The sequence below is a fragment of the Ursus maritimus genome, unplaced genomic scaffold (genome assembly GCF_017311325.1).
Source record: "Ursus maritimus isolate PB19 unplaced genomic scaffold, ASM1731132v1 scaffold_22, whole genome shotgun sequence".
Taxonomy (NCBI): domain Eukaryota; kingdom Metazoa; phylum Chordata; class Mammalia; order Carnivora; family Ursidae; genus Ursus; species Ursus maritimus.
Genome location: NW_024424675.1, coordinates 32,308,356 through 32,332,592, shown reverse-complemented (window position 1 = coordinate 32,332,592; position 24,237 = coordinate 32,308,356). Strand labels below are relative to the sequence as shown.

The 24,237-nt window shown below is 49.0% G+C and overlaps 1 protein-coding gene and 1 long non-coding RNA gene across 2 annotated transcripts; both read left to right on the top strand.

The window, feature by feature from the left end:
• Positions 1–9,481: 9,481 nt before the first annotated feature.
• On the top strand, positions 9,482–15,223 carry FITM2 (fat storage inducing transmembrane protein 2). Its single transcript, XM_008698084.2, has 2 exons — positions 9,482–9,918; positions 11,909–15,223. Exons 1-2 carry the CDS (start codon positions 9,572–9,574, stop codon positions 12,522–12,524), a joined length of 963 nt encoding a protein of 320 aa, XP_008696306.2. The 5' UTR covers positions 9,482–9,571; the 3' UTR covers positions 12,525–15,223.
• A 5,165-nt stretch (positions 15,224–20,388) lies between these two features.
• LOC121104610 lies at positions 20,389–24,175 on the top strand. Its single transcript, XR_005836952.1, has 2 exons — positions 20,389–20,478; positions 23,796–24,175. It is a non-coding gene; the product is annotated as an uncharacterized LOC121104610 (long non-coding RNA).
• Positions 24,176–24,237: the final 62 nt, after the last annotated feature.

Genomic DNA, 24,237 nt, shown 5'->3' with positions numbered 1-24,237 from the left:
GCTCCTATTTCTTGATCTGACTGGTGGTTACAAGTAGTTTGCCTTATGGGGTCCCCACTGTTTTGTGTGACTTTCTGTACTTGTTTTATGTTACAATAGAAAGGTTTTTTTACAAAATAACGGCGGTAGTCGTCTATACGTCGACATTTTCCAACCATTACCACCTTAATTAACCACGCATGAGGATTTTAATCTCCTTTTAATAGTTGAGGATGAGAGGTTCAAAGAGGGAGGCAACTTGCCCACAGTCACACAGCAAATAAGTCTGGGAGCCAGGACTCGACCCCTGGGGCCTGGTGCGTCTCCGCAGCACAGCGGTGGTTGGGCGGCCAGTGGTAGTTCCTGGCCCAGCAAGGAGAACCGGAGACGCCTCATGACAGATGCAGAGAAACTGACTCCTCAGAAAATAAAGCACACTCAGAAGCCCCTCTGGGCTCCCAGGTCTGCACCCGAATGGCTGTGTCACCTCTCAAGCAGGTTACCCAGAAGGAGGCAGGATGGTCTCGTAGTGGGCAAGGAGCAGAGCTACGGTGTCAGACAGGCGACCTGACTCTGAGTGCTCTCTGAACCTCAATGTCCTCCTCTGTAAAATGGGAACAATAGGGGCGCCTGGGTGGCACAGCGGTTAAGCGTCTGCCTTCGGCTCAGGGCGTGATCCCGGCGATCTGGGATCGAGCCCCACATCAGGCTCTTCTGCTATGAGCCTGCTTCTTCCTCTCCCACTCCCCCTGCTTGTGTTCCCTCTCTCGCTGCCTGTCTCTATCTCTGTCAAATAAATAAATAAAATCTTTAAAAAAAAAAATGGGAACAATAAAGGGGTGTTACCTTACTTGGCTATTATGAGAATTCAGTGAGATATATGTTAGCACACAAAGCCAAGTCCGTTCAATGTTGGCTGTTAACCTCCCCCAAGAGAAACACTGTGGTTCCGTTGACAAGCTGCTTGAGGACAGGTAACACTCACTGAAGGTAATGGCAGTCAGAAGCGGCTACACTGAGGGGCACTGATGGAAGCTCCGACCGGGGCTGTCTCTGCCTTCTGTTTTGACCCAAGCAGTGGACACAGGGTGAACGTGTGTAAAAACTCATCTGGTTGCATACTTGAGATTTCAACACTTAAAATTAAGTTACACCTTAATCAAAAAATTTAGTTATATGTGATTTTTAAAAACCTTCGTTTAAAAGAGTTCTTTCGACAAGTATAAAATGAAAATCCTATATAAGAGAAAACACACACCAATAGAAATATCCCATTCTGTCTCCCCAACAACACACACTTCCTCCCCCGTACACGTGACTACCCCCCCACACCCACCAAAACCCCCAACACTCTACACACGTAGCCAGAGACCCCAACATCAACACAAACAGAAGTCACCGTCCAGCAGAGCAGACACGTCTGCACTCCTACTCAACCTCACAGCACAACCATCTTCAAATATAGATGTTTTTCCACTTTGGGTGCGTGGAAACACGCCCTCCACGCAAACACACAAACAGAGACACACATAAGCCAAACCCATAGACCAAACTGACTCAATGAGTAGATTCGTGAGTCAGACAGACTCCACCACTTCCTCACTGTAGGACCTGAAGCAAGTCATGTAATTCCTCTGAGTCTCGGGCTCATCTGCAAAATGGGCCCATTTCTCTCATGAAATGAAATCAACGACAAAGGAAGAGAGTGAGCAAATACGCTCTTTGAGGGAAGGAGCTGTGTGATTTGTGTCTCTATCTTCAGCGACTCACATCACATCATTTTTAGTGAACTTGGGTGTGCTGTCCGTTCTCACCAGATTACTCTTTAGATTCAATACAACCTTAACCAAAAGTCCAAGTTTTCTGGAGGAAGTTGGCAAGCTGATTCTAAACTTCATGCAGAAGAGTCATGGCCCAAGAATTTGCAAGACCCTCCACGAGTGGTAATGATAGTCATACATGATGACTGAGCAGAAGCAGAAAAATGAGTGGATGGTGAAGCTGGGACAGAGGGGTGGGGGTTGGGGACAGCACTACAAGGTGGGGGACAGCATGGGCAAAGGCTCTGAGGCAGGCAGGAGTTCAGTCCATGTGAAGCAAAGAAAAGGCAGGTTAGGGAAGACTCCGGGGATGAGAGAGTATAAGAAGGAGGTTGAGAGATGGGCTCAGAGGTGAGCAGAAGCCCTTTCTCGCTGGTGGGAGGCCTTGGGTGCCACACCAGCTGCAGGGCGGGTGAGGACCTGAGATCACCCTTTGTGCTTTGCCCTGTGTCCAGTCCTGCTACCCTATGGGGGTGTGGGGGTTGGGGGCTGGGAGGGAGGCAGGGAGAGCAGAGCAGGGCTTAGCCCTTTAGGGAAAGGGCTCATCCCAGGCCAAACTTTTAGAAGCTGATTTCCCAAGGACCCCCAGAACCCTGAAACCAAAGGGGTGCCCTTAAAGGCTCTTCCCAGTCCTCCCTCTCCCACTAAAGATTCTAAGCAGGATGTTCACGGGGGCTGAGCCAGGAAGCCCCTTACCTCCTGGGTGTCAGAGAGGACTGGTCCCCTCCAAAAAAAGTGGGGGAAGCTGGAGGTTGGAGCTGGCCAGGCAGGCTTAAGCCAACGGGGGCACCCTGTGCTCCTGTGCCTTGGCCCGCAGTCCCAGCGTGAGGCTGCTAGGGGTCAAGGCCGTGCCCTCGGGGGCCGGTGGCCAGAGGATTGGGGAATCGTCCTCTGGGTCCAGCCTGAACAGCTGCACCGCCCGGTGTGGTCATGGAATTTGCTGTGTCGCGGGACGGTGCAGCCGGAGCGGAAAAGCCTCAGTGTCAGCGCCCCCCGCCTGGCCACCACCGCGGAGGCGCCCCACATTCCTGCACAGGGCGCGGAGTCCTGAGACGAGCCCCGCGGCCACATCCCCGCCACCGCCAGCCCTTAAGAGTTCAGCAGGGCTGGGGCGGGAAGGGACCAAGGGGAGCCTCTGGGCCTCCGGGCTCCTCCGCGGCCTGCGAACGGAGTCAGACTTCTCATCTGTTCAGTGGGGACAGTGACACCTTGCAGTGCCTGTCTCACAAGTTACAGTGAGCAGCCAGACATGAGCATCTTTATTTCAGAGGTGATCATCTATTGTGCGCCAACTGTACGCATGACATCTGGCACAATAAGGTTTGGCTTATTTATCTGGGCAACAAAGCTGACACTATAGGGTTCTTGTTTTTCAGACAAAGAAACGGAGAGGTAGGTGACTTGTCTTAGAGGCATACTGACCCCGGTCTAAATCCCAGGTCTGATGGATTGCCAGCTGTGTGACCTTGGCTAAGTTTCTTAGCTTCTCTGTGCCTCAGTGTTTGCAAAATGAAGTGATAGCGGTACTTACCTGTGGAGTTGTTGTGAGAAGAAAGAGTCGAACACAATAAAGCACTTAGCACAGTGCCGGTCGCTCAATTAGGGTTCCGTAAAACTGGTTCTTCTTAGAACCTGGGTATTTTATTCCCAGTTTGCTGTTCCTTTTTAAAATATATACCATCTCATAAATTGTGAAATATAACAAGTGTACCAGATGTATAAAATATAAATATATAGTTTAATCAGTTTCTTAAAGTAAACATCTGACTACCCCCCAGGTAAAGAACTAGAGCTTTGCCTATGCCCCCTCTGATCCCAGTGCCCTTCCTTCACCCTACAGGTAACTGCTCTCCACACTGGGATATTCAGTGCCTGGCTTTTCTTTCTAGTTTACCAATGTTTTTTCGAACAACAAAACCTCAGCCCCGTGACCGCCTGAGATCGGAGGAGAGTCTGGGGTCCATAGGAGACTGTGGGGGTAGAGGAGGGTGTAGGGTTGGTGAGGGTCCAAGCAGCCCCTCCTACTGGTCTCCCTGTGGCCTGTAGATGAGCAAAGCCGGGTCCCTGCCCCTCCTGCACCAGCCCTTCTGACTCTGTGCCCATGAGCTGAGCTGCCGGGGGTGGTGTGTGTTGGGGGCAGGGCCAGAGGACACAACCCCCTCCCAGTTAGCAGTCAGGCCGCCTGGCCTCTGGCAGACATTGGCTTTGCTCAGCTGCCTCACCCCAGGGAGTGGCTAGTCGTCCCCTCCGGCCAAAAAGAGGTAGCCAGAGGTTAAGAATGGGGGAGACATTGCTGAGAACAGCTCAGAAGGAAGGGATTGGTGCTGGCTGGCCAGGAGCTGTGGACAGAGCGGGCTGCCCACTGGGAGAATTACTGGGCTGCCTGCCCCCTCCCCCAACCCAGAGTGAATTATTTCACACACACCAGCCAACAAAAGGACACCTGCTGGTCGCTCTTCCTGGAATGACCGCTTCCCACTGTCTTCTGGACAACCCCTGATGTCCACTTAGAAATCATCTCCTCCAAGAACTCTTCCCTGACCCTTTCTGGGTCCTATGGGGTCTTCTCCTCATTGGCCCTAAGCAACCTCTACCAAACCCACTATCATTCTACTGCAGCATCGTTCAGACTTTATGGACCAGAAAAATCCCTTTCCTGGTGATGTACAATCTTAGAAACCCCTTAAGATTAAAAAATAATAATTTCATAATTATTATTCTGTCATCTCTTCAGTTTATTAAAAAAGCCATTTTAATTTAAAATAACTTCCTTTACACCAGCATATTAATAATGATTCATTCATTTATTTAACAACAACAAAAAAGCATGCCTGGTAGATTCCAGTCACAGTTTTAGACACTTGGGATGCATCAGTGAACAAGAGAGGCAATGTTCCCTGCCCTCTGGAGTTGACATTCAAGTAGGGGAGACAGAAATAAACAAGTATGTAAATTATAAAGTGTATTTTATTTTGTATTTTTAAAGTGTATTTTATTTTTAAAGATTTTTTATTTTTTTTTAAAGATTTATTTATTTTTACTTGAGTGAGAGAGAGAGCGGGGGCCAGGGGCGCCAGCGCAGGGTTCAATCTCATGACCCTGAGATTACAACCCCAGCTTAACTGACTGCACCACCCAGGTGCCCCTAAAGTGTATTTTTAAAAGGACCTTTAATGATACCCCTCATTCATAGAGACCTCCTATTCTTTGCCATTTCATCAAGTGATTCAGGCCAATATACTTTAAAACGAACCAAGATCATTGTCAAAATAAAGATCTCTTTTCCAATGGAACAAACACTCAAGATTTTTATGTATTCTACTCTGGCAGAATGTAATCTCCTTATAAATCCAGTGGCACTATAGTGTAATGTGGTTATAAAGAAGAAGAATTCTTCATGAGAAGGCAGCACAAACTTACTTTTTCTTGTATTTAATTAGCTTATATATATGCATGTCCAACCTGGCCAAAGCACCATGGCAACCTCAGATGATTTCCATGCAACCATTCCATGGAGTCAGTGAGTCTGCCTCCAACTAGGGAAATTGTGTTTTTAAAGGGTGATAATCTTTAGTTATTAAGGACACTCACCCACTCAACACACAGGCAGTCCTAACATCCAGCCCAGCGCTTGGTGCAGGGCAGATTAATAAATGTTGCTTGGCTGAGGAAATGAATGATGATCACCTTCACTAGATTTTAAGTTCCTTGAGGTTGAAGACGATATACTTGTAACAATAGTTGCTGGATAGATAAAGGAGGGATGAAACTAGCTATTAGGCGATACAATGGAAGCCTCAGGTGGGGCAGAACCCTGGTATTTGCAGTCTTCTATCACCCTCTGGTGGGGAAGGCTAGGGCATGGTCCTCCAGAGCGTTTTTCGAACTACATACAGATCCCCACCCATTTGAGTTGTAAAATTATGTTCAGTGGGTCATGACTAGCATTTCTAAAAAATTGATTTTATAACTAAACAGTTAATATCAGAGCGTCTCATACCTAGCAGAGGCAAATTCTGTCATGAACTATCATAAAACCATTTTTACCGCGATGTCTATATATCTATTAGCATGTCTATTCCCTCATATGCTACAGATATATTTTTACGTGTGTGCTGGATTACAGCCAGTGATTTATCGATAAATGTTTAACAACGAGCGCTCTGAGAAAATGTCTAAGCATATATGGGCATAGGTTTATCATCAAGTTTTCTTAATATAAAGTGTATAGTACAGATTTTACAAGTAGTAACATGCACAAATATTCTTTACTGTAAATTTCAGATAGTAACTTCACAGAACGCCTTCCCTGATTTTTGCTGGACTCTTGTCTCTCTAAACAACTTACAGTTGCAGTTCAACCGTACTTGACAAATGGAGTCTCCTCTCAATCTATACAATCCACACACCAGATAAAGCCCTGATTTACCATGACTGCCAGATTCACCGGTGTAAAGACTTCCACCGTGGCTGGTTTCAAGCTACCGGTGTGATGTCGCTGAACGCACAGTTGGGAAAATTGCACTGTAACATACCATACAGATACAATGGATGTAAGTAATCCCAAGAGCAAGGAAAATAAGGACACATAGTAAAATAATTAGGAAATAATGAGTTTTGAATATGTATGTTGAGTTTGTTTGTTTATATAACATAATTTAAAATAATGGCTGTGTTTCACAATCAGCTTTCAAAAGTCCTGAAAATCTAACACTCTGCTCTCATAGGCCTGAATAGGTTAGCCCCAGCACACCGTTGGACTCACAACAGAAACATACATTTTCTAATATGGGTTGAAGTTGAAAGAAAGCAAGAAAGCAAGAAAGCAAGAAAAAGGAAGAGAAAGAAAGAAAGAAAGAAAGAAAGAAAGAAAGAAAGAAAGAAAGAAAGAAAGAAAAAGAGAGGGGAAGGGAAGGGAAGGGAAGGGAAGGGAAGGGAAAGGAAGGGAAGGGAAGGGAAGGGAAGGGAAGGGAAGGGAAGGGGGAAAGGAAGAAGAAAACCTCTCTAAAGACCTACAATTTTTCACGTCTGGGTTTAACCTGGTCTTCAAAATTCTCCAGGGATGAAGCAGCATAATCTTAAATGGAACAAATCCAAATCCTTTCTACAGAAATTCACACCCTGGGCGCCTGGGTGGCTCAGTTGGTTAATCGTCTGCCTTTGGCTCAGGTCATGATCCCAGGGTCCTGGGATAGAGCCCCACATCAGGCTCCCGGCTCAGTGGGGAGTCTGCTTCTCCCTCTCCCTCTGCCTGCTGCTCCTTCTGCTTGCGCTCTCGCTCTCTCTGTCAATATAGATAAAATCTTAAAAAAAAGGAAGGAAGGAAGGAAGGAAGGAAGGAAGGAAGGAAGGAAGGAAGGAAGAGAAAGAAAGAAAGAAAGAAAGGAAGGAAGGAAGGAAGGAAGGAAGGAAGGAAGGAAGAAAGAAAGAAAGAAAGAAAGAAAGAAAGAAAGAAAGAAAGAAAGAAAGGAAGGAAGGAAGGGAAATATCAATCCTGAAAGTTTCAGGGGGTACATTTTTGAAAGTTCGGTTTGGGTGATGTCTAGAGTTTCTGTTCGCCTAGCACCCTTTCATCTTTTCTTGGGGTGGGGGTCAGCATCTGGATTTTCACTAATGAAACACTTTAATAATGACCAGTGTACCTCCCTGTTCTTAACCATTATACAGTTTGCTATGGAAAGGAACAATAATTGAGCACCTGCCAACCTTCAGAAGCTAGAAATGGTTTCAGATACTATTTACAAGCTGCCCTCACAAATAACATCTTTCTAGCTGTGTAGTTTTTATTACCAATCATGAAAAACCAAACTGGTGTGATCACCATTATATTTTCTTTTTAAAACATAACTTTTTGAAGGCCCAGAGACATCTTGCTATGGAAGAACCCTGATTAGGTAAATGCAAATTTATAGATAGGAAGATCATCTTGAGGTGGTTAAGAAATTAATGCTTTTATTCTCATTAGTTTATTAATTCTCTGCATGAGAGACTTTAAACATCAGTCCATTATAGGCATAAATCAGGACAGTCTTTCCCAATGGTTCCAGCTGTTAGCTATCCTTGATTTAGGGGCTTGCGATTATTTTAGGCAGCTGGTGATGATGAATATTTAATTATAAATGTTTTATTTGTAATAGAATAAATATAACTGGCACACAGAATTCATTATTTCGAGGATATTTTCGGCTTGGGAAGCTATTCAGTAGGTATTTAAGTTTGAAATGTGTGCTGTTAGAGGAAAGCTTTAAGTAAATAATAGTATTTGGTGGTGTATGGACATAGCAAAAGCAGTTAAAGTGGCTGTAATGGTTTGAACAGTGATCCCCAAAAAGATGTGTCTTAACTCCTGGAACCTGGGAATGTGACCTTATTTGGAAATAGGGTCTTTGCTGATATAAAGGATCTCAAGATAAGATTATCCTGGATTTAGAGTGGACCCTAAATCCAAGGACTATTGTCCTGATAAGAGACAGAAGGAGAAAGACACACTGAGGGGAGAAGGCCACATGTTAATGGAGGCAGAGACTGGAGTTACACAGCTTCAAGCCAAAAAAGGTCAAGGATTGCGAGCAGGCACCAGAAGCTAGGAGAGAGGCATGGACAGGAGTGTCTCTCAGAGCCTCTAGAAGGAACCAACCCTGCCAACAGCTTGGGGCTTCTGGCTTCCAGAACTGTGAAAAAATAAATTTCTGTTGTTCTAAACCAAGAAGTTTGTAGTAGGTGTACCTGGGTGGCTCACTAGTTAAGCGTCTGCCTTTAGCTCAGGTCATGATTCCATGACATGATCAAGCCCCACATCAGGCTCCCTACTCAGTGGGAAGCTTGCTTCTCCCTCTCCTCCCCAACCTGCTTCTCCCTCTTCTCCCTACTTGTGCTCTCTCTTGTTATCTCTTTCTGTCTCTCTCTCAAATAAATAAATAAATAAATAATTTTTAAAATAGAAGTTTAGGGGCTCCTGGGCTGCTCAGTCAGTCGGGCATCTGCCTTCAGCTGGAGTGGTGATCTCGGGGTCCTGGGATTGATCCTCGAATCTGGCTCCCTGCTGAGTAGGGACTCTGCTTCTCCCTCTCCCAACCCCCTGGTCATGCTCTCTCTTTCAAATAAATGAATAAAATCTTTAAAAGAATAAATAAATTAAAATTTAAAAAATAAAAAAAGAAGTTTGTAGTAATTTGTTATGGCAGTGCTAGGAGNNNNATACAATGAGCGGGGCGGGGGCGGGGGGGGGAGCCTGAAATGTGGGAAACACTGAATTAGGCACCCAGCGATGATGGGGGTGAGAGGGTTTAGTTCTGTGATAAACTGAGTGACTAAATCACCAACACCCTCATCTGATCTTAACCCCCAGGGTCCAGCATTTTCACTCAATACAATAGTTGTTTAAAAAGTTTTTTAAAAATCTAATAACATTTAAATTGAGTAATTATTTTATGCACTTCTTTTCTAATAAAATTAAGTCTCCTTTCCCTATACCTGGATCACCGTAATGACCTCGGGTTCATAAACTAACCCTTGGAAAGTGTTGAGCTCCTCTTGTCTCCCCATTTTACAGATCAGAAACGAAGGCGCAGACGGAGGAGGTGTCTCCATACTTTTAGGAGAGACTAAATGATGCTGTGACCACTGCTCTAATTCCTACAGTACTGCATTTATTCTTCCGCATCTCCAGCAAATACTCCCAGGAGCTCTTTTTCCCAGACCCAGAGCAAGACGCCGCGACTGTCGCCTGGCGGCCGGACCTGGAGGAAAGGAGCGCGGGACTTCAGGACCGGATGCGCTGCAGAGGCCGCCACTGGCCAGATGGGGGAGCGCGAGCGCGCTGCAAGGGGTGGAGCTCGCGGGCGGCGCGCATGCGTCCGGAGGGGCGCAGCGGCTTCTTCCGAGCGAAGGGCAAGACGGTGGCCGAGAGGACACGGGGAAGCGGACGGTGGCCGACGAGGTCGGGCATGGAGCATCTGGAGTGCTGCGCGAGGCTCCTCCGGGGGACGCTGGTGCGAGCGGCCGTGCGGCGCTACCTGCCCTGGGCGCTGGCGGCCTCGATGCTGGCGGGATCCCTCCTCAAGGAGCTCTCCCCGCTGCCCGAGAGCTACCTCAGCAACAAGCGCAACGTCCTCAACGTGTGAGTGCGCCCCGGGTCCTCCCCTGACCCCGCCATAGCCGACCCTCCGTCGCCTCGTCCCGAGAGCCGGGGCTTAGCGGCCCTGATGGACGAGTCATCGGACGGGGAGGCCCTCCTCATTGTGACAGCTGCATCTGCACGCGTGTCGCGACCGAGGGACCCCCGAATGGATGTGTCACTAGCAGTTGAGGTTTACACGCCCAGACGAGCAGGCTTGAGTTGACTGGGCAGGGAGTGACTGGCAGGGCTGTGTGTGTGCCGGCGCGCGCGTGGCGGGGGGCGGGGTGGGATGGGGTGGGATGGGGTGTTGAATTAGTCTCAGTCGCTGCGCCCCCCACATCCTCTTGGAGTTAGGCTTCGACCCCGGACCTGCTTGGAAGATGCCACCTCCCTCCTGCCTGGCTGTATCAGACCCCACGCTGAGTCCGACCCCTCCCCCACGTCACCCCTCCCCCTGGCTTATAACAGAATCCCATCGCCACCTGTGCCGTCTCCTGCTGACCCCCCAACCTTTGCGAGCCTTGCTCCAGCCGATGATGGAACCCCGCTCCAAGATAGTCCCTCTGACCTTTACCCTGGATCTCCTCGGACCTTCTCAGCTACTCAGAGTTCATGGCAGTGGCCCAAGAAAGCAAGCCTAGTTGGGCTCTTTGGGACATCTCCTTAACTCCACCCACTCACGCCTTTTTTCTTTCTTCTTTTTTTTTTAACTCCTAGATTTCAAGGATTTGCACAAAAACACTTGCAGTAGTAAAGTAGTAAAGTTTTATCTGAAAGATAAAAAAAGATAAAAACTTCTCCTTGAAGTGAGCTGAGATTCTTCTTTAGAATTACAGTGTCAGTAGCATCTCCCAAAAGTCAGCCCCACTTTGGCTATCTACTTAAACCCTGCTTTCCCCAGCAGTTTTGCCAAATGCCTGACGGGTCTTGCATATCAGTCTCAGGGAAGATGTGAGTGACAGGCTCTTGGGTGGTGTCTGAGTAGCCTTTGGAACCCAGGAAAAAGTCATCCTGCCCTTGGCCCCCCTTCCTTCCTCACCCACCCTCTGGTGGCTGGGCTAAGAATAGATGATGATGAGTGTGGTTGTAGCCCCAACTCTTGCATGTGTGTTTCCCATGGCTGGTCCCCAGGTCAGCCACATTTGATGAGTGAGGGGAGGCAGACAGGCAGCTGCTGCTTTATCTGGCCTGGGTGAGCTGGGAGCCAAGCGGCCTGGCAGACAAGTCCCTGTTGTTTGTGGGTAACCATGACCATGAATTCTGACATTTTGTTCCCAGCCTCTGTGCTAATTGGAGGCAACGAGTGAATCATTGGCTTTGGGAGGGATTTAAAAACTCACTTGGTGTCCTCAGCTCTATTTTACAGCTGGGGAAACTGAGGCCTGGAGACGTGTGGTAACAGGTTGAGTCAGAGTCAGGATTTGAACCGGGCTTCTAGTTTGAGCTCAGGCTCTGTTCTGAGATCATTGCTGCCATGTAGGAAAGAGCCAGGGTGTAGAAAAAAACATGGGCTTTGGGGCTGGCCAAACCTTGATTTATTCTGGGCTTGCTGGTAGTGTGACCTTGGGCAAGTTATGGAACTTTTCTGAGCCTCACATTCTCTATAAAATGGGGCAAATGAGACCTTCTTCCCAGGGTAACCATGAGTGTTCTATGTGTCCACTTTCCCAGGCCCTGGATCACAGATTAAGATCACAGGTACCGGGTTTGAATCCCAGCTCCACCACTTATGACCTCTACTTTGGGCATGATACTTCTGTACCTCAGTTTTCTTATCTGTAAAATGGGGATAATAACAGTACCTACCTCACTGAGTTGTTTAAGCATTAAGGAGTTATTCCATTTGAAACTTGGTAAGTGAAGTTGTTATCTGTAGCTTTTATCAACTTTTCTTACTTCCCCTCCCTGGAGAATCTAGAGACCCGAGTCATGACCTTGTCTCCTCTCTGCCATGTCCCCTGTCTTCACCTCCACTTTCGTCTTCTGGCAGGTATTTTGTCAAACTGGCCTGGGCCTGGACCTTCTGTCTCCTCCTGCCTTTCATTGCCCTCACCAACTACCACCTGACAGGCAAGGCTGGCCTGGTCCTGCGGCGGCTGAGTACCCTGCTTGTGGGCACGGCCATCTGGTATGTCTGCACAGCCCTCTTCTCCAACATCGAACACTACACGGGCAGCTGCTACCAGTCGCCCGCCCTGGAGGGGGTCAGAAAGGAGCACCAGAGTAAGCAGCAGTGCCACGGGGAGGGAGGCTTTTGGCATGGCTTTGACATCTCGGGCCACTCCTTCCTGCTGACCTTCTGCGCCCTTATGATTGTGGAGGAGATGGCCGTGCTGCATGAGGTGAAGACGGACCGCAGCCACTGCCTCCACACTGCCATCACCAGCCTGGTGGTGGCCCTGGGCTTCCTGACCTTCATCTGGGTGTGCATGTTTCTGTGCACAGCCGTTTACTTCCACAACTTGTCCCAGAAGGTGTTTGGCACCCTGTTTGGTTTGCTGAGCTGGTATGGGACCTATGGGTTTTGGTATCTGAAAGCCTTTTCCCCAGGACTTCCTCCCCAGAGCTCTAGTTTGAATTTGAAGCAAGACAGTTACAAGGAATAAAAGAGAAACAAAAGGGGTGATGGCGGGACAACAGCTAATGTATTTTTTCATGATTCTTCTTAGTTATTTGACTACATTATTGATCCTGCTTCAGAGAGGAAGCTTACCAGGAAGGTTTGGTGAGTGGTGGTGGAGTCTGGGGAGTGAGTTTAATCCCCACACTTCTTGTCACAAGGACCACCATTCCCAGGCGGGCACTTTTTGTCCCTGGCAAGACTTGACCTTAATCTGGAAGGTCCCTTATGTCCCTGGAGGGCAGAGCTAAGGCTCAGTGAAAGGACAGATTCAGGAGAGCCGCTATTGTGCGGCCGAAGGGGAGGCGGGGCCTCAGGACCCTTCTCCGCTGCCATCTTTGTCTCCCTGATCCTGGGTGTCCTGTATTGTAATGGCTGTTGACGCTGTGGTTTAACAGTATTGCCCTCTGGTCAGTTTTGCATAAGCATTTACTTCCAGCAGGGTTCTGTATAGAACAACCAACCGCCTGAGAGATGCTGTCTGGTGGTAATATTTCTTTATCCACAGAATGTTATCTGTTGCCACTGACTTGTGATTAGCTACCAAAACAGTGACCCTGGAGTGCCTCTCTGGCTGAGTGTTGGATGATATTTATGTAACGAACATTGCTGGTTTTCTGTGTGTGTTGTCTATTATGTATTGGTTTTTGGAGCAATAAGGTTACCTTTTTTTCCTACAATTTTGAGCAAATGCTTTATTGTTTTTAATAACAACTGTGGCATTTGTTCTTTGTTGACAAAACCCCTGAGAATAACTCACAACTTCAATGCTGCACTTTGGCACGTGTGTAGATAGCTTGGAGGGTTTTGTTTTTTGTTTTTTAAGAATACTAATTTACTTTTTATAATCCAGACCCTTGGCTTATGGTATTAAATTCCACCTCACTTCAGGGGCTGTTTTCTCTATTAAGAATAAAATCCGACAGCAGACATTTTCATGACAACTGGATGAATTTTAAGCTGAGTCAGAGTAACTTTGCAAAATGCATTCTTGCACTGAAACTTTCCTGACCACACATCAGTGGTTAATCTGAATAGCATGCTGAGAAGTACATTGATCAGTCTGCTCTGGCCTAAGGAATTTTTATATTTTGAACAAGATTATGATAAATTGGAGGTGAAGGAACGTGCCTTCCATTGCCTCTGATGGCAGGAAGCCAACCTGTTTGCAAAAATGTCCCTATTAAATATTGGAGTGACTTTGGCCCCACCCTCCTACTTGTACCAACACCAAACCAAACCTGGGCCTATTCAGCTGGCCTTGAAATCGATCTTTTCTCTCCCCTTTGCACACTTCCTGATGTCCAGCCTTGTCCTTCTGTGGCCTGTCACCTCTACCCACAAAGGTGCGGTTGCAGCTCTGTGATAGGACACCCCCCCACCCGCCTGCCCCCACAGACTGTGTCCTTAGGCCTTTTGTACCCAGCCCCTGCACTTTGGATAATCATCCTGGAAGCTTCCCTGATGTTCCTCCTCTCCCCCCAAGTTAAGCCTGATAATAGCATTAACTGACAAGCACTACACTTGACTGCCTTAACTCAAGCTTAGATTGTTAAGAGCTTGAGGCCTGGAAAATCTTCAGGGTAAATTGTCTTTCATATAAAGATGTATTTAAAATATATAGTTGGTATCCCATCAGGCTGCATGTTAATTCGTATCCATCCAAATGTGAGTTGTGATACATTGTACCCAGACGTGGCAGAAACACTGGCACTGAGATTCCAGAGATGTCACCAGGGTGCTTTGAGAGCCTTGGCAAGATGGCACGGGCCCCGTGAGAGATTTTTTTGCCCTCTGGAGTTTCCGTCTGTGAACGGGGAGTGGAAGAGGGGGTGGCGTAGGTGGCAGGGGCTAGTTGAAGGGGTTGGGGTCTCTCCTGAGTTTCATGTTCAGCACCAAAAGGCAACAGGCACGAGGTAACTCTGCACGTCCATGTGTCACCCTTAAATCTCCAGTCATTTCTCGCAGATCGGATCCAGGCTCAGCATTAAGTTAACTCTGTGGAACGTGTCCGTGACTGACCCTTGTGTGTCGAGTGGTCTCCCGCCACTTCCTGTTCATTCTTAGCACCCTTGCCTTTCTCTTGGGGACACGCTCCGTATCCCCATGCGAGACAGCCTGGCGTAGCTGAGAGTGTGGGCTTAGGCAAATCCAAGATGTGGGTTCCAGTGTTGGTACCACTGCTGAGAGTTGTCTGACCACGGGCAAGCTTCGTGTCCACACGTGGACAATGAAGGAGATGACACTGTTAGGATTAAGGGCAGTGATGTATGTAAAACACTAGCACCTGTGTTCAGCAGACGATAATCCCCCATCTCCCTTTTCCCCACCAGGCCTTTAGAACTTCGTGGCTCCTTAGGGAAGGCAGGGAGACGAGCATGTGCTTTCGAGTACCATTTGGGGTCTGGGTCTCCCATTGAAATAGTCTCGTATCATCTGGAAAGTGTCTGTTGTCCCCAGGTGCTGAACAAGAGGCTTTTAAAGGCTCTGTGATCCCAGAACCCCGCCACGCTGGTTTTGCCTCTCGTGCTGAGGTTCATTCACTGACGCCTCATTTTTCCATGTGCATCTGTCATCGTCTGAGTAGCAGATTGTATTTATAGAATGGCTCTTGCCACTGTTATGCACACACAGATCGTGTGTGTAAACAAGCAAATTAAGTAAACTGGAGATAATGAAATCCCACATCCCATGTCTCGTGTGTTCTTTTCTAGAACCCTTAAGAAAGCCCAGAACCAGGAAGGCTCAGCCTACTTGAGGACAGTGGTGTAGTTCTTACCTGAGCTCTCGCTATATAGAGTGTTTCATGACCGTACTTAATCTTTTTGTTTCCTCCTAAATCCTATAAACTGAGTTTGGTTTATGTTCAGTCACATATTTCCTAGCTTCATTGACTCCTTCCCTCGTGCCATATCCATGTCTGCGAGTCCTGAGGTCTGGATCCACCAGATTTGGGAGTTTTCCTGGCAGAAGGAGAAGACCTGAGCCTCATGGAAGTCCCGCTGGAGAGCAGTTACAAAGTTCACTCCCATGAGGTCCGTTGGGAAAGTGCCCAATGCCCTGTGCCCTGGAGGCCTAGACACATGTGAGGGCTTTCTGTGCCTTTTCGTGCCCACTCATTTGTCAGCCTGACCTGCTTGGCACCGCCAGGCAGTGTCTGTCGAAAACTCCACGGCTCCAGGATTAGAAGCTCCTCATGCTGCAGAACTTCCCTGTGCACGTTCCTTCAGCGGCACCAAACTTCCCGAGTTCGTACTGTGAGCCAGCAGCTGATGGGGTAGGATAAACTCCCTCCCTGCTGGCATTTGTGGTCCGAAGTCCATGCCCTCGGAACTTTGGGTGTGTGCTGGGGTTGCGGAGGAGAACGTGATCCATCTGTGCGTTCAAGGAATTTTCAGTCTTGTGGAGGAGATGCAGAAGGAGCCAGAAAGCACCATCAAGTGTTCCGAGTGCTGGGGCAAGGTCAGGGCGTGGGGCCGTAGCGCGGGCACAACCGGCTGCCCTGGGGAGGGAGGGGATATTTTCACAGAACAGAACCAGTTAGGCGGAGAAGGGAATCCCAGGAAGTGACAATAGGATGCACAGAGGCACAAAGATATGCTATGGTGATTTTTATCCGACATCCCTTCTCAAGAAACCTACCATTCCCCCCATTTTCAAGAGCAACAGAGCATAAGAAAGGTCGACTTAAAGAAGGACCCGGCGGAGGTGATGGATGGCCCCGCTGTGATGTGAAGAGCTCTCAGCTAGGAGTCAGGCTGCCTGGCTCTGAGCCAGACTCTGCCACTACTCGTGCTGCTTTTCTGTGTGACTTTGGATTTGTCACTCGCCCTCTCTGGCTCTCAATTTCCTTATCTGATAAACAATCGGAGCAGACAGAGTCATCTCACCAACTCTTCTGGTCTATTCTGTTTCTCTGTTCTGCCTGGTGAAGCTTCCTAAGCGGGTTATGACTCCTATTTTAGGAAACAACATGAAAAGAAACTCCTACTCAGAGCTGAGGTGGCCGCTGGTTTTCTAGTGAGTGACGGAGGAGCCTACCTCTGGGGGCTCTTTATCACCCCCCAGACCTTTACTCTGCATGAGCAGCCTAGGGCAGCCCAGACCTGATGGCAGGTGTTCCCTGCACTTACCGGACGTTGGGAGCTGAGCCTCGTTCCCAGGGCGATGAGCTGCACTCAAGCCGTTTTGGCGGCTATCAGGGAGGAGGGAGGTCCTGTTGAGAGAAATCCTGTGCGTTGCAGTCACCTTCAGAACTTGTCCCAGAAACCCCCTCGCACAGTCTCTGACGGGTTTTGAAAGTTGTGCACCCACAGCGCAGGAAGCAGGTACTCCCGTGGCTGGGGAGACAGGAGACGGTAAATTGGTACCCATGTTTAGAAGGTAACCTGGTAGTGTCCAGACTTAGCGTGTGCAGACCCGGCAATCTCAGTCTAGGGCCACGGGCTGTGGAAGTGCTTGTGGAAGTGGGCAAACAGAAGTCGAAAGACTTTCTTGCAGCTCCTTATAATCGTGAAAAGTCAAGATTTGTGTAACTGATGCCCATCAGTAAACGGACTATGGTAACTGTACCGGGAGCGTAATGCGCTCACTAGAGAGAATCCGTGCTGTTGTACTCAGCGCGGGATCTGGGGGCAGGCAGCCTTGGGTCCCTGACGACCAGGACTTACAACTGTGTGCCCTCAATCACATCCATCTGTCTGAGCCCCTGTTCCTGAAGCGGAGGGTTGGGATGCCACGGCCTCACCTCCTTCAACATTCGAGGTTCCCGAACTGCGGGAGCGCCGAGGGAAGCACAGTGTTCGTCCAGAGAGACGTGGGGCCTGCAGGGGTTCGTCTAGCTGGGTGCAAGCAAGGAAGGGAGCGACTCCAAACTGTGCTGAACCCCTAAAGCAGGGTGTGCCCCTGACCCACCCTGACCTGCCCAGCTTGGGCAGAGGCGGTCTGCGGAAAGCGCTGAGCAGAGCGAAAGAGGAAGGAGGTTAACATGGACTCCAGCCAGACTGCCTGGGTTCCAATCCTGGCTCTGCCACACACACACACTGGCTTTGTGACCTTGAACAAGTTCCTTCACCTCTGGCCTCAATTTCCTCATCTGTAAAATGGGGATAATAGAAGTACCCACCTCATAGGGTTATTGTGAGGATGAAATGAATTGATGCTTGCAAAGTGCTTGGAACAGGACCTAGTGTGTGGGAAGTATGGTCAAATGTCTTCAGTGTACAGAGTCTCTCATGTGCCATCGTCACCATGACTTACTTTACAATCAGGAGAAAGAAACCCCATACACGTCAGTGTTTTAATTTTGATCAGCTCAGAAGTAATTAAAATGTACAGTTAATGAACGTAGAAGGCCATGTGCCGGTGACCTAGTGTGGGAAGGGAGCCTCTGAGAGTCTGCAGTCTGCTTTCAGGGTTGGTGGAGGGGGGGTGGTTTGAGGGAAAGCAAGAGAGGTGTTCTCCAAGAGAGCTGAAAGGAAAGGCCATCTGTTTGTGGGGTTTGAGGGGCAAGGTAAAGTAGGTCTCCCTGTTTGAGGTGCCGTCCACACACAGGCAAGTTAAAGTCTGGCTGACCTGGCAGCTTGTTTTTGAGAACTGGGCTGGATGCCTTATCATGGAGCCCTGCCACTCCGCTGGTCTTCTCTGCCAGGGTGTGGCTGCCTGGGTACGTGTGCCTGAGATGTCTGAGCGCCTAGGAGATAAACAGGTGGAGAAGCCTGGGAGCCACCCCTGATTAGCACCTTCGTTTCTGGAGCAAAGTTGTTTGGGCCCTGCCCAAACAGGCTGCTGTCGTCCATTGCCCACGGCCCCCTCCTTTCATCCCTTTCTGACTTCTGCTTGCATTTCCTGAGCATTTTGTGTCTGCCAGGTACCCCCATGCTCCTGGGGACTAATGTGGGGGCCAATGGGTGACTCTCATCCGGAGTTATTAGAAGCTTTGGATGGGAGCAAGCAGACTACATTCAAATCCTGCTTGTCCACGCCTCGGCTGTGTGATCTTAGGCAAGTCACTTAGCCCCTCTGGGCTTGTTACTCATTTATGAGATGGGGATAATACTTTTTTTTTCTACCTCTCTAGTCTTTGGTGTAATGAAATCATGGATGGGAAGATATTTTGTAAGTTTTAAGATGTCAGGCACCTTTGAGGGCTGCTCATTACTGAAGAGATTCCCCTTTGCCTAGTAAATGTCTCTCTCAGAAGCCTGGGCACTGTAACTCCCACATTTCCCCAGCAACCCTGAAATGACTCGGTGTCATCAATGTACTCCTGAAAATGCAACATTGAATACAATGAATAACAGCTAGCATTTGTTCTGAATTTTTTAATCTGGCGCCTGACATTTTTATTATATGATCTCAACCGTAATTCCCAACGACTAGGCCCTAGACAAAACAGGAAGGTCTTTGGCTTCTAACAAATGCCTTTGGCTTCTGATCCCAGCTCTGCCACTGTATTCGTCAGTGATTGCTGTAATAATGCTTGGTGACAGACCGCCCCCAACATGATGGCTTCTGACCACAGATGCTCACAGGTCACTGCCAGTCACTGATGTGGACCGGCCCAAACCTGTAAGCTCTGCTCCAGGCCACATGCTGGGCTCACATCTGTTCTACTTTCATTCTGGGGCCCAGACAAAAAGGCCAGCAATTACCTGGGATGTGCTCTTCTTGTGACGATCACCAGGCACGAAGGCTAAGACAAACTGAACAGCACATTAAAGCCTCTGCTTGCGTCCCGTCCTTCCACTAACATTCCACTGGCCCAAGGTGGTCACAGGGGCAAGCTCAGCACCCACGGGCCAGGGAGCAAACTCTGCCCACAGTGGGAAGGCAAGGCTGTGGATATATCATCCTGTGAGGGAATCCAGTAACCCAATCTACCCCTTGTACCTTGGGTACTTAACTCTCTGAGCCTCTGTTTCTTTATCAGTGAAACATGAAAATCGGTGTTTTGCAGAGTTAGGAATAATTTCTGTGAATTTCCTAGGGCATGGTTAGTGTTCACTAGATGGCAGATATCAGTATTACCAGCTCCATTTTAGAGATGGGAAAACTGAGGCCTTTAGCCAGTGTGGACCCAGGTTGTGAGGGGAGGATCAAACAGGTCTTCGGGAATATGTTGGAGTGACCTGGACAAGTGATTCTGTGGCTTTGGTAGTGAAGAGTCGGTGAGCCACGGAGAATGTGAAATTACTGTCCTCCCCACCACAGACCTTTCGTGAGAGTGGGAACTTTGGGGAGCCCCATTCCCATAGCCCAGGGGGTGGTGGTGACCAAACTCTGATAGCCCCCCATCCACTTCATCCCTACATCCCTCCGCGGAGCCTCATAGACGGCTCAGCAACTGATGGATTGTGAGCAAATGTTTGTGCGTTGCCCCTTCTCAGCTCCCACCCTAGGTTCTCTCCGTGACATTCCAAGAGACAGAATGCGACCAGGGAAAGGACTCTCGGCTCTGGCTCACTCATGGTGGGATCCTGACCAAACCAGACACCAGTCTATCTAGGGCCTCAGTTTCCCCATATGTGGAACAGGTGGCTGGAGGTTCATGGCGTCTTCCAGCCTGGACTCTGATTTTCTCCAGCCGTCTGCCTGTGCCTCTTCTCATTCAGTTATCCTTTGTGTTAGAGTCTGCTAGCTGTCCACCCACATCTGTTCTCTCCTTCCTTAGCAATAGGCTGGCCAAGCAGACGACATTTCCCAGCCCCTTTGCAGCTGGGCAAGGCCCGGCCATTAAATTCGTACCCATGGAATGTGAGTGGTCGTGATGTGACCTTCTCCCAAGTGTAGGTCTTAAACCACTGGAAATGTGCTCTTCCGTCCTCTCTTTCCTTTCCGATCAGATGAAACCTGGGCATCACAGGCCCCTGCAGATGAGGACAGTGCCCCGGAGGAAGGTGGGGCAACAGCATGCGGGGATTCTGGGTCCCTGAACGAAGGTGAGAAACAGCTTCCGGGCCAGTCTCTACCACTCACTCACCTCGTGAATGGGAGAACACTGAATGTCCACTCTCCTAAGTCCCCGATGTTTCTCCCTCTTGTTAAAAACCGTTTGGTATGCACCATAGCAATTCTGCATTCCCTGCCTGCTGTACTCCTTCTCCTTCTTCATTCCCACTTCTCCAGGCCCGACTTCCTTGCTCTCCAGGAGGGTGCCCTGGGAGAGCTCGAGTGTGTTAGGCGCTTGGTGGAGACACAGCTCGGCTGGGCATCAGTCTCTGTGCAGGTTCTGGGCAGTTGCCAGCTCCTCTAACAGCCGAAGACCCTCCCTGCCTCCAAACGGAGCCTGGGGCTTCTCTGTCTGCCGTGGGCAGTCACCAGACAGACCTCTACCTCCTCCTGCTGGTCGGTCACCCTCTTCTCCCGTCCCCAATAACCCAGGCTAAGCCTCCACTTAGCACTTGGGCCGAAGTTATGTGTTAAGCCCATCCCAACATTTTATCTCCCCATTTAGGTAGAAGGGCCATTTGGGTAGTTGAGGGGAAGGCTCCCAGAACTTGCCACCACCCCCACACACTAGACTAGTTTCCACACTGGACAGGGGATGGCTCCTGGAGAAGGTTTTATTGTGAACTCAATCAGGTGGTAACTCGAACTGCTGCTGTTCCAGATGTGGTTTCTTTACTAAAGCAAATGAACAGTGTCTGGCACTTTGAATTCAACCTCTGGTCTGGAAACCGTGGTTCTCTGTATCATTTAGTAAGGACCAAAGCCATTTGCTGTTACTTGGCACGGCAACAGTTTCTTAATGTGGGGCTGTGTCAGCTTTTTGTCCTCTGTCGTAATCTGATCTGTAGAGACCTTTGGTCTGTATCACAGGACACCGATGCACTACAGTGATGACATCGGGCTGTGCCAGTGAGCAGGAGAGAGCAAGTGTACCAGATGCCTTAGTAAGACCCACGCATGCCAGAGGGTGGGGTCTCAACGGCAGGGACACTCAGGGGCCCGTCACCATGGTGAGATTTGTCGGGACCCAGGGGGTAGGAAATGTCCGGCTATCCCCTCCAAGTGAAAGACAAGTGGCTACACCTACCGCTAAGACCAAAGCACTGCAGGTGCTGGCCCCCTTTGGCTTTGAGAGGCAATGTACGCCCATCTGTGTGCCGCTCCAGACCATTCGCTGACGGTCCGTGAGACTGCTGGGTTTGCAGGGATCCCCAAGCAGATGCAGGCTGCAGTGCAAGGTGCTCGGCCCGTCGAGCCTTGTGTCCCAGCAGATCCAGTGGTGTGTAAATCGTCTGTGATGGAGACGTGGTGCGTGGAGCCTCCAGCCAGCCCTCATAGGAAAATCTCGGGCACACCCGGGCACTCGCAACAAAGCCGTGTCCTCTTCTGCAAATAACAATCCTCCTTCTGAAAACTAGTTTCTGGTCTGCTACTGGGCCCTGGTCGAGACCGAACACCTGACCATGAGACACCCAATGACGAGGCGGCCTGAGCTCCCCATCGCGAACCGGACGTCATCTGAGCCATCGAGCCACGAAGCTAGGTATGTCCAGCAGCGTTCTATCAAGCGGAAAAGAAACAGCTCAGACTATGTCAGCTGTTCCTGCCACATTGCCGCCTCTTCCTCACCCGACACCTAAGGCCTTGTGACGAACTCCCTACGATCAAATGACGGAAGAAGAAAGACGTCAGTCCTTGCACCAACTGGAAGTGGATGGTCGCAGCACTACGGGAATGGCCTCAAAGACACTGGAGAAGGAAAGTGCTCTTGGCGAGCAGGACTTCAAGCAGTACCTGTGGTCGTCCGCTGTATCGAGATGGAGACAGAAGTCCAGAAATACGGGTCTACACATAGGCATGGGATGGGTGGTTTGGCTGGGTGACCGAGAACAAGAACGGAAGATTGGTAATGAGGAGCTCTGTGAGGGAAAGGCTGTGGCTGGACCTGTAACAAGGGGCGCAGAGAGAGGATATTTGTGTTCTATGCGGATATCCCCGCTGGAAACACTCGCTGTAGAGGAGACTCTCAGCAAGTAGATGGACATAACTTGTTCTGTAGGCGTAAGCCATCCCTTCCCCCAGCCACCCTAGTGCTTGCTCAGTGCGCTGAAATACAAAGTGGCCTTGGTAATGGGGCTAGAGGTTCTAGGTGGACACAACAACATGGGCTTCCTCTCGGCAAGACTGAGGTAGCTAGTACCAGCATCGAGTGCCCAGCTGGCACAGAATTCCCGATATGGCACCGTTCCCCGTAGGAACTAGCCACTTTGTGGCAGATGGAGTACACTGACCCCTTCCACCATGGAGGGGGCAGCAATTTGTATATTCCATATATGGATTTGCCTTCTTGGACCACCATGCCCATGGACACCTTAGTTCCAGTCTTGGTGTGCCATACAGTGTTGCTTCTGACCAAGGAGTTGATATTACAGCAAAAGAATGCAGCAGTGTAACTATACCTGTGGAACTTTCTGGTCTTACCATGTGCTCCATTATCTAGAAGCAGCTAGGCTTATAGAACATTGAAATGGCCTATTGAAGACTCCATGACAGCACCAGCCAGGAGATGCTGCAATGCTGGGGTGATGTCCTACAGGATGCAATATATACTTTGTACAAACCACAGTGCTGTTTCTCCTACACCCAGAAAACATAGATCCAGCAGTGCTGAGGTGAAATGGGAACTAGCTCTCACTATTGCACCTAATAACCCATTCACTAAAATGTTATTCCCATCCCTGAATCTTTGGACTTCTATGGTTTGGAGATTATAGTTCCCAAGGAAGGAATGCTTCTGGTGGAGAATACATCAGTGGTTCAGCTGAATTAGCAGAAGCTGAGATTGCCATTTGGCCACTTTGATCTCCTCAGACCATTGAAACTACAGGCAAAATGTTTCGTGTACAGACTATGGTGGTTGGTCCCGATCACCAAGGGTAAATGGGCTTGCTACTGCAATGGTGGCATGGGACACTCTGTACAGGAAGTAGAGGACTCTCTGGGGTGCCCCATCATATTGCCACCACCAATAGTAAAAGATTAGTGGAAGACCACAGCAGCCCCAGGACCACCAAAGTCTGAAGCCCTTCCCCAGGTAAAATACCCCAACCACGAGGTGCTGGTTGAAGACAAAGAGAATTTAGAACAGCCAGTGGGTAAAAGAGGAATTATCAGTATCAACAATGGCCAAGTTACAGAAATGAGGACTCCGGCAGCTGTGTGGATTTCCTTCCTTGCTTGTTATGTGTGTGTATACATTGTGCATAAGGACCACCGTGACGGCTGAACTGACGTTCTTCATCTGTAGGTCACAGCATGCTGAGGAGTGCCGGTGACCTCTGGAAGTAGAGGAACGAGAAGAGAATCCAGCATCATCCAGAGTGATGTTCCGATGAGGCTTTGTGAGTCTCATTTTGGAGAGGGGGTGAGAGCAGGAGACCAGTCAACCCCACCGGGATGAAGCATGACGTTTTTGTTCTTGAGTGGAATTTAATTATGAGCGGAGAGTCTGCGTGCATGTTTGAGTAGCCTAAGGGGGGAACAGCGCTAGATGGTGACTCTGCTCTCATGTTCCACGCTTGCTCTGTCTGGGCCCTGGCTATTTTTTTCTTTCCATCTTGATGAACAAAAAAATGGGCAAATTAGTATGCATTTTTGCAAAACCAATAAACTATGCTTTATGTTCTATAAGTTATATCCCTGGTTTAATGTTCTTTAGACATCTTAGCCCATTTTTCCCTCTGGGGGAC